Source organism: Rattus norvegicus, chromosome 16 (assembly GCF_021556685.1).
Source record: "Rattus norvegicus strain SHRSP/BbbUtx chromosome 16, alternate assembly SHRSP_T2T, whole genome shotgun sequence".
Taxonomy (NCBI): domain Eukaryota; kingdom Metazoa; phylum Chordata; class Mammalia; order Rodentia; family Muridae; genus Rattus; species Rattus norvegicus.
Window position 1 is genome coordinate 18,812,439 of NC_141549.1, and position 10,007 is coordinate 18,822,445.

The 10,007-nt window shown below is 54.7% G+C and overlaps 2 protein-coding genes across 6 annotated transcripts; one reads left to right on the plus strand and one right to left on the minus strand.

Annotated features, from left to right (window-relative positions):
* Positions 1-1,924: 1,924 nt before the first annotated feature.
* Positions 1,925-4,284, plus strand: Mpv17l2 (MPV17 mitochondrial inner membrane protein like 2). 5 transcript variants are annotated; one of them, XR_015639348.1, is made up of 5 exons: positions 1,925-2,144; positions 2,339-2,993; positions 3,472-3,548; positions 3,697-3,825; positions 3,904-4,284. XR_015639348.1 is itself a non-coding variant. In NM_001106072.3 (5 exon segments), coding segments are annotated over 5 exon segments (603 nt in total). In that variant the 5' UTR covers positions 1,929-1,957; the 3' UTR covers positions 3,943-4,284.
* Rab3a (RAB3A, member RAS oncogene family) lies at positions 4,257-8,363 on the minus strand. The gene is given in 5 exon segments (NM_013018.2): positions 4,257-5,055; positions 5,645-5,769; positions 6,390-6,508; positions 6,991-7,218; positions 8,256-8,363. Coding segments are annotated over 4 exon segments (663 nt in total). The 5' UTR covers positions 8,256-8,363; the 3' UTR covers positions 4,257-4,864.
* Positions 8,364-10,007: the final 1,644 nt, after the last annotated feature.

Here is a 10,007-nt window from a genome sequence, read left to right on the forward strand (position 1 = left end):
GGAATCGTGTGTGTGTGTGTGTGTGTGTGTGTCTGTCTGTCTGTCTGTATATCTGTGTGACAGTGTGTGTCTGTGTGTCTATGTGTGTCTGTCTGTCTATGTGTGTCTGTCTATGTGTGTGTGTGTGTGTGTGTGCCTGTGTGTCTGTCTATGTGTGTGTGTGTGCCTGTGGGGGTGGGGTGGGGGGTGTGTGTATGTGTAATCCAGGCAAGAGTTTGAAACCACATTGTACGCGCAGTCAGGAAGCAGGCAGGCAATTGCTGATGCTTCACCCACTTTCTCTTATTTGGGGGAGTGGGGGCGGGTGGAAACATTTCTCTCTGTAGCCCTGGCTGTCCTGGAACTTGCTCTGTAGAGCAGGCTAACCTCAAACTCAGGGATAGACCTGCCCCTGCCTCCTGAGTGCTAGGACTAAAGGCATGGACCACCACACACAGACACTTTCGACTTTTTAATTCATTCAGGACTCCAGCACGTGGGATACTGCCACCCACACTAGGGGTGGGAGGGATCTTGTCACCCCAGCTAACACAGTCTAGACCTACTGCTCTCACCCTGTGGGTCTAGACCCCTTGGGGGGCTGGGTGTCAAACAACCTTTTCACAGGGGTCACATATCAGATATTTACAATCTGTAACAGTAGCAAAATTACCTAACAACAAAAGGTCATGGTTGGGGTCACCACAACATGAGGAACTGTATTAAAGGGTTGCAGCATCAGGAAGGTTGAGAACTGCAGCTCTAGGCCAACCATCTTATGCTCCTGGGACTTGTCTTTCAGGTGACTCTAGATCCTGTCTGATTGACAGTATTGACCATCTGACCATCACACCTTAAGATGCCAAGGACCAGTTACAGATGGGTCACCTGTCGTGGAAATGCAGAACCAAGCTTGTCTCTAGTTTAATGAAGCCAGGATGAACCAGGGGGAGGAATGAGGGCTGGAAGGATGGGATGTGTGCTTCAAGAGTATATAAGTAAGGGAGGCATTTTAGAATTGGGTTTTGAAGAATGAGTAGGAGTCCCTTAGGCAGCACAGAAATTCATGGATAAACCCGTAGCTATAAAACCCAGGATGGGGCAGAGACTCAATGGGGGTCGGGGGTTTGTGTTCACTGTAGGAAGAGATAAGGCTTTTCTGGAAAGGGCAGGTGATATAATCGGGAACCTGGGCATCAGAGAACAGTTTGGTGGCTTGTGTACCGTTAAAGAATAAAGGAAGTAAGAGTGGGGGTTGGGGATTTAGCTCAGTGGTAGAGCACTTGCCTCGCAAGCGCAAGGCCCTGCGTTCGGTCCCCAGCTCCGAAAAAAAAAAAAAAAACAAAACCGCTAAAAGGAAGTAAGAGTGTTTATTTTTGCAGCGACACAAAGTTGCTATGAGGCGATCAATACATGAATTTTGCATAATGAACTCCTCCTATTTAGTCTTCGAAACGCAGACTTGTGTCATGGCGGTGGAGGCAGCAGTAGTTCAAGGCCAGCCTTGGCTATAAGTGAACAAGTCTCAAACAGCTGAGGTTAGACCGGTGTACATGTACTTGCCTGAGCAGCTTCGCTGACACAGGATAGATCACGCCAAGGTCAAGTCCGAGCAGCAGCACCCGCCCATTCCCAGAAAGCTTTGTGGGAGAGGCAGGTCAACCGGAAGCAACGACCCACGATTGGCCAGCTCGGCTCAGTGGGCGGGACGCCGCGGGGGAGGCCCGCGAGACTGATGTGCACTTGCCCATTGGTTTGCTGAGAGCAGGAAAAGGGCGTGTAAAACGAAACAAGACTTCCGTGTTCGGCTTGAGCGGCGTGCTGCAACGCTTGAGGACAATTGGTCATTTCCTTCAAGAGGCGGAGCTTTGGAATTTTCGATTGGGCCGTTCTGAATAGGGCGGTCCTTCGGCGCGGCATGTGATTGGCGCGCGGCCCGCTCTCCGGTTGCCGCGGCTTCCTAGTGTCTGTCGCGGCGATGGCTGCAGGCGGCTGGCGCTGGGCTCGCAAGGCGCTGGCTGCGGGGCGCCCGCTGTTCCAGGGTCGCGCGCTGCTCGTCACCAACACACTGGGCTGCGGCGTGCTCATGGCCACGGGCGATGGCGCGCGACAGGCCTGGGAAGTACGCGCGCGGCCTGAGCAGAGATTCAGCGCGCGGCGCTCAGGTGAGCGGGACCGGTCCGCGAACGAGACGGACCCCCAGAGAGACCTATCGGTCATCCTGGACCGGGCATCCACTTTCATGGGGGCTGTCAATCACCCTTGGACGGGGTACCCACTCTCATGGGTCCTGTCAGTCTCCCCGGAAGGTTCCCTGCCCCTCCCCAGGAGGTTCTGCCCTGACTCTCCTTGTCCGCAGCCAGCATGTTCGCGGTGGGCTGCAGCATGGGCCCCTTCCTACACTTCTGGTACCTGTGGTTGGATCGCCTCCTCCCCGCCTCGGGCCTACGAAGCCTCCCGAGTGTGATGAAGAAGGTGCTAGTGGATCAAACGGTGGCATCTCCCATACTAGGCGTCTGGTACTTCCTGGGTAAGGAGCAGCAGGACTCTGGCTTCAGAGGCGGTGATGGGCAGAACCTGGTTTGTGCTTTAGGAGAGTGCTGATGGGGCTTCTCTAATCTTCTTTGTATCCTCCCCCACTCCCCACCCACGGAACAGGGTTTCTCTGTGTAGAACTTGCTGTCCTGGAACTTGGCGCTAAAGGCCAGGATGGTCTCAGACAGAGATCCAGCTGCCTCTGCCTCCAGAGTACTGGAATTACAGGCGTGTGCCACCAAGCCCCGTGGGGCCTTTCATTATTTTGGGCTTTGTTTTGCTTTGTTCTAGGAGGCATCGTATACCCAGGTTGTCTCGAGTTTGCTACCAACTGGCAGTAGCCCAGTTCCCTGCTTCCCATTTTGAGACAGGCACTCACCATGTAGTCCCAGCTGGCCTGAACATCTCTATGTAAACCAGGCTGGCTCTGCAGCTAAAGAGATGTGCCTGCCTCTGCCTCCCTGAATGCTGGGATTAAGGTGGGCCACCACTCCCGACTTTTTAAAATCTGACCAAAAGGAGTCTGAGGCAGAAAGAGTTTTCTAGCTATAGTTGTGCGGAAATCAAGGCAGGAACTGAACACACACAGCTAGTCACATCTCAGCCAGAGAGAGAATTGCATGGTCTCTTGCTTTACCCGGATTATTTTCCACTCGTGACCAGTCCAGATCCTGGGTCTTCCCACATCAATTAATTTAATTACATAAGCCTATACAAGCTGCCACAGGCCAATGCATGTAGACAGCCCCCGGAGACTCTCCGGTGATTCTAGGCTAAGCCAAATTGACAAAGGTGAACACAGCGATGGGCTCATGATCTCCTAAAGCACGTGTTCATGTTGTCATAAGTAGCTCAGGTTCCCTATCACCAGCCTCTCATTTCCCTGGACCCGCCCTGGTGCTCTGCTTCTGCCTTGCAGCCACCTCAGCCTCATTCACTTTTTGGTCTTCTTCCCAGGCCTTGGCAGCCTGGAGGGCCAGACACTGGAGGAGAGCTGCCAGGAGCTGCGGGCCAAATTCTGGGACTTCTACAAGGTGGGCTTGCCCATGGGAGCCCTCTCAACATGGCTCCACCCCCCACCCCCACTCTACCAGACCCACCCCAAAGCCTTGGCCCTACCCACTGCCCAAGTCCCGCCCATCATAGCCGCCCTGCCCTCATGGTGGCCCCACCTTCCCGCAGGCCGACTGGTGCGTGTGGCCAGCTGCCCAGCTGGTGAACTTCCTCTTCATCCCTTCTCATTTCCGAGTCACCTATATCAATGGGCTGACACTGGGCTGGGACACATACCTGTCCTATCTGAAGTACTGGGTGAGCTCAACCCCGTGGAGTAGGGGAGGGCGTGGGTTCCACCCTGTGCCAGTGTGACCGTCCTTCTGCTGTATGCAGGCCCCTGAACCCCTTCAGACTCCGGGCTGCGCAGACTGAACCTGAGGCCCAGCAGCTGAGTTGGTCGATGGACATGCTCAAGGAGGAGGTTTTGAAGCAGGTCAAAGGCTCTGGGCCATGTCCAAAACCCAGGCTGATAGTGCCTGGACCAGCAGTTACTTCTGAGCCCACCAGAGACTGTTCCCATGTGGATCAGCCACCAGCAAGGGCTGTCCCGGTTTTCTACTGGGACCATGAAGTCCTCGGTCTGCCTGGACAAAAGCAAGGACATGCTCTACGGCCTTGAAGTGAGGTCTGGGTTGGCCTCAGAAAACTTGATGCAAGGCTGGGTGGCCCCGGTGGCCGTGCGGAAATTTCATTAAATTCTCTCTTTAATGTCAAGGACTGCCTTGTGGGGTGGGTGCAGGGGCTGGGCCGGCTGGGTCTCAGCAAGTTCCATTCGCTTTATTGACTGTGTATAGTGTTCATAACTTCTAGGGAGGTGGGGGGACACATTTGACACTCATGACGTAAGAACAGTTTGGGGGGTATTACAAAGTAGTTGACTATATCCCCCTTTACCCCATCTATCCCAAAGTATAGGGCAGAAGGCCCAGGCAAGCAGGAAGCCAGTCTGTCAACCAAGTGGTCCACGTGGCACATCCCCCAGCCTGAGGGCTGGCAGGCCCGCCATCTCCCATCAGCCTGCTGCAGAGTGACATCTGGTCCCCTCTTCACAACTGACAACTGTGGATGGGACGGTTTACAAAAACAAAAGTGGGAAGGGGGGGGGGTGTTTCTAAAAGGAGAGGAAGCAGCACTGACCACAATATACCACGGCAGAGCTGGGTGGGGGTATGTACAGGGCGGGAAGGGGGTGCGCTCGCGGCGCATCCTCAATAAATAAATAAATAGCTACAATAATAAATAGGGTGACAGGGATGGGGGACGCGCCCCTGGCGGTGGGGAAGGGAAGTGTGGTTCAGCAGGCGCAATCCTGATGAGGTGGTGCCTGCTGGTCGGTGAGCTGTGGGCCCTGCTTGGCACCCGTGACTGCAGGGTCTGCAGTATCTAGGGACTCCGACATCTTCTCACAGATCACGTCCACCAGACGTTCAAAGGTCTGCTTGACATTAATGTTGTCCTTGGCGCTGGCCTCAAAGAACTCAAAGCCTGCGACGGAATGGAGGAATGAATGACAATGGAGCTGCAGTCTCCAATGCACTCCCTCTCCAAGGGTCACTCCCATGCCTTTAAAGGCACAAGGGTTCGGAGGGAGGCCACACTGGCCTGGGTGAGCCGTCCATTACCCCTCCCTCCCACTTCTGCCTGGCTCCCAGCCAGCCTCCACAGTCCCTTTCCAGAGACAACTTCCACGACCTGGTTCTTGGTAGCTCTGCATGCAGTGACAGGCACAGTTCCTCTAGGGGGCGATCACGCACTACTGTCACTGCTCTGCCTCTACCACCCACCCTTCCTTCCCACACAGGCCTGCTGTGCCTGCTCCAGGAAGCCAGGCTTGGCTTCTTCCAAGGTCCAGCCCCTTGAAGGTAGCCCATGGCTGACAGCCAACTTGGCAAACACCTGGATTCAAGCCCAGCAAGACCCATGGCCAAAGCCTCCTGGGCAAGGCCTAGTTTTCTCAAGTGTGAACCATCTAGATTCAAGCCCATGCCCCGACCTGTGAAATACTGGGTGGGTAGCTGTCAGGTGAGCGGGTCCCTGGTCCAGTCTGGTGATGGCCACCGTCCTTGGTACTCACCCAGGTGGTCGGCCAGCTGCCGGCCTCGTTCTGAGGACACCACTCGCTCGTCCTCCATGTCGCACTTGTTCCCCACCAGCAGCACCTGGGCATTGTCCCATGAGTAAGTTTTGATCTGAGTGGACCTGCAGAGGCAGCCAAAGGCTGAAGAGGAAGCCGGAGGACCCAGCCCCATCCCTGAGTGCCTGTGTCTAGCCCTTGGGTGAGAGACCACCTGCCCTTTGGTAACTGAGATAGGCTTTCCCCATGAGCCCGGGTTACCCTGATCTCTCCGTCCTCTTGCCTCCCACATGCTGAGAAGATGGCTGGTGTTCCAGTGCACCGAATGTTTAGACTTAAGGGGATTAGCTTGTGGCACTACGGCTGGAATCCAGGTTCTCACATATGCTAGGCGAACGCTTGGCCAATCACCTGATCTCAGACAAGTGAGCTCAAGTGGTTCTCCTGCCTGGGCTTCCTAAGTCTCTGGGACCACAGACCTGACCTACATCGCCTAGATCAGTGGGAGACCCTGTCTAGCTTACTGGTTACCTTGTGTCTCTTCCACAACCCCAAGCCTTGGGAACAGCCCACGTAGTTTGTCCCACCTGAGTCCTATTCTTTGTTGTCTTTTGGACATACTGGGGATGAGCTCAAGGCTTTGTCCTAGCTGGGCAGGCACTGGAGCAACTAAGCCATAGCTCCAGTTGCCTCCAATCCCATTCTTCTGAGAGCCTTCTAGTTTCTGAGTGGGTGGGCGGCTCACCAGTCCTGCACTGCATTGAAGGACTCCTCATTGGTGATGTCATACATTAGAATGAAGCCCATGGCGCCCCGGTAGTAGGCTGTGGTGATGGTTCGGTACCGCTCTTGTCCTGCTGTGTCCTGGGGGAAAGAGTGAGAGGTTACAAGGGACCTCACAGCAGCCCCTCTGAGAGGAAATACACTCTGAGGTTGTCCAGGCAACCACTTTGAAGCCCAGGGACAGTGAGTCAGAAAAAGCTTTAAGACCACACCACTTGGGGTTGGGGATTTAGCTCAGTGGTAGAGCGCTTGCCTAGCAAGCGCAAGGTCCTGGGTTCAGTCCCCAGCTCCGAAAAAAAGGAAAAAAAAAAAAAAAGGACCACACCACTTAGTCACTGGACAAACATACTGGGTGCTGCCTGAACGCCCTATGCCACACTATGCCAGAAGTGAAGTGGGGACTCACAGGACTTAAGAAAACGAGAGACTCACAGTAGGAGGCAGAGCAGACCTTAAATCCCAGCACCAGTTGGGGGTTAGCCCCAGCTTCCTTTTCTTAAGGCCCACAGTGAGCATGCCTAAGCTGCACTGAGGATGGACTTCTCCCCTCCAGCCCTACACACCCAGATCTGCAGCTTGATCCTCTTGTCATTGCGGTAGATGGTTTTGACCTTGAAGTCTATGCCCACAGTGCTGACAAAGGCTGGAGTAAAAGAGTCGTCTGCGTAGCGGAAAAGGAATGAGGTTTTGCCCACACTGCTGTTACCAATGATCAGGATCTTGAACATATAGTCGAAGTTCTGGTCTGAGGACTCCTTCTGCCCATATCGAGAGTCTGTGGCTGAGGCCATCTGTAAGAGGTAGGGCACAGAGGGCCTCAGGGGAGTAGCAGGACCACACACAGGGTGGGCACTGCACAAGGATAAGTGAGGACCCCCCATGTCACATGCCCGCTCCCCCCCAACATAAGCCAAGCTGTGACCTTGACAGGCTCAAGGTTTTAAAAAGGCTGTGAACCTCAGATTCCTCTGCACCCTGAGGGGAGGCTTCATCTGCCTTCCCATCAGTCTCTCATTACCCTAAAGAGGCCCACAAGGGGGCATGAGTACAGGAGGATCCCCAGTTCTCTCTCATCCTTATTCCTCTCCTGGAAGAACTGGGGCCCTGAGATAGCCGCATCACGTGATAAGAGACAGGATGAACACAGGCTCACATGCACAAAATCGTAAGGGCGCGCCTGTGCTCGCTCGCGTTTCTCTTCTCTCTCTCTCTCTCTCTCTCTCTCTCTCTCTCTCTCTCTCTCTCTTTTCCTCCCCCTTCCTCCCTCCCCCCCCCCCCCCCCCCGCTCAATGAAGCATCTAGAACAGGTAAACCCAAACCCCTGCCCTGCATGATGCTAACAGAAGAAACAAGCAGACATGTATAGTGTATGCAAGTCGATGTGTGAGTCCAGCTCCCTGCACCCATGCACGATTGCACCTGGCCATCGGTGAGGACACATCACACACGCTCATGGCTCCACACGCGTGTGAGCTTATACTTGAACTGGGATCCACGCACACCATGCACGCACAAGGTTTCACAAGTGTGCACGCTGCGCGTCCTGAGGTCACGCGAGCTTCTCCATGCCCAGCGGGCGCGCACACGCGTGTTCACCCCACGAGCACGAGCACGCACAAGACTCCCGCAAGGCCTGGCCTTCCCCTCCCCCTCTGTCGCAGAGCCCAGGCCCCAGGTGCTAGGTTAGGGGTGAGGCGTGCGGGATGCGAGGTGCAGAAAGCCAAATGCGAGACCCATAGCCACTACACCCGAGTCGCGCTCCCCCCTTGACTCCCAGGCTGTCAGTGCAACGCGGGCTCCGCAGTGTGTGGTCCTGGGTTGCTCTCACCTTGCCCTCTCTAAACTGAGACAACGCTGGCGACAGCGACCGTGGCGACTGCGCTGGCGACCGGGCCCCAGAAGAAGATGCGGGGGCTGCAGGCGGCGGTGGAGGCTCAGGCCCCTGCAGTCCTCGCTGGCGTCCTGCAAAGCCAGGGGCGGGGCTTTCTATGCAAACGAATCTGTGACGTTAGGGGAGGGGCCACATCGACAGCCGCGGGGCCCCACTGGCCTGCGCAGGCCCGAGAGGGGCGGGGCATGGTAAGCCACTGGAGAACAGGGCTTTAGTGAAGCATGAAATCCTCATTGGCTGATGCTCTCGAGCGACGGACTAGATATCGAATCAACACTCTCCTACGTCTTCAGCAGCCCAATGGTGACTGCCAGGTGTTTAAAGGGCGGAGAGCCTGAGGCCAGGACCCAGCTCTGGTTGGAAACTAGTGGTTAGAAGTCCTTGGCCCTTGGTTATGAGATATGCAGCAGTCAGAAGTTTAGGTTTTGTTTTGAGAAATGGTCTCATGTAGCAGGCTGGCCTCGAACTGGCCAAGTAGCAGAGGCTGACTCGAACTCTTGATCCTCCCGCCTGCACCTCCCAAGTGTTAGGATGGCAAGTATACATCTTGCTTACAACATTTTAGGGCTCAAAAGATCCATTAAAGAAAAGACAGAGTTTTTAATCCCAGCACTCAGAAGGCAGATGGAGGCAGATCTCTGTGAGTGTGAGGCCAGCCCGGTCTACAGCGTGAGTCCCAGGACAGCAGAACTATGAAGAGAAGCTTTGTCTCAAAAACAAAACAAACCAAACAAATAATAAAAAAAGAAAAAAGAAGGAACTGTTTTTTAATGGGCTGAGGATATTTTCCACTTTGGTGGGGAGCCTGCATTGCAACACAAAGGCCTGGATTGATCCAGGGCCCCTGTTCTCCGAACTGGGAGAAGGAGGGAATGAGGTGGGGAACAGAAATCTAAGATCATCCTCAGTTACGTAGTGCCTTGAAGCCAGCTTGATCCACATAAAACCCTGTCGCAAAGAAATAAGGGAGAAAATCCGGTTCTGTGCAAAGAGAAAAGGATCTAAGGAGTACCCAGAGAATGCCTTGCTTCTTTGCTCACTTAGAGATCAGAAGTATCCTGACCTGCAAGTATTCCAAAATTGTAATAAATAAATAATAATAAAGAAGCAGAGAAGGTTCGAGAGCAGCCACCCCATACCCTTTACGATATGGATATTGGGACCCAGGCAACTCTGTGTCTCAGGAATCTGGGCGCAGACATGCAGACTTCCAGACCATGATGCCACAGGACTCATTCCTGCAAATCTGCCTGCTAAGGTGGGAATCTGGGTCTATCCTGTTCTCCCTCCCAGTGAGGCCGGGCAGGGTCCTCATCGCTCCCATCCCCACAGGAAGCAGAACTGGGAACGTGGCCCGGCCCCATTTATAGACTGCCCCGCCAGCTGCGGAGGCGCCAAGGGACCAGAATAACTTGTCGTCGTCGTCGCCTGGATGCTTGTCCACCCCCGCGAGGAGCCTGGAGCTCCACCTAATCCGGGGCCTCCGAGGAAGCTCATTATTTTCTCCTTCCCTACACTTCGTGCAGAGACACAAAGTGACCATCAGAGCTCCCTGGCCACGCAGAGGCTATGGTAGGGACCGGGACCAGGTTTGAGGACAGAGGTTGCAGGAGCAGCCTGGGGCACCCTGAGCCTGGCTTGGATTTATTCCCAAGTGATAAGGCCAGGGGAGGAATCCAGCCACCTCCA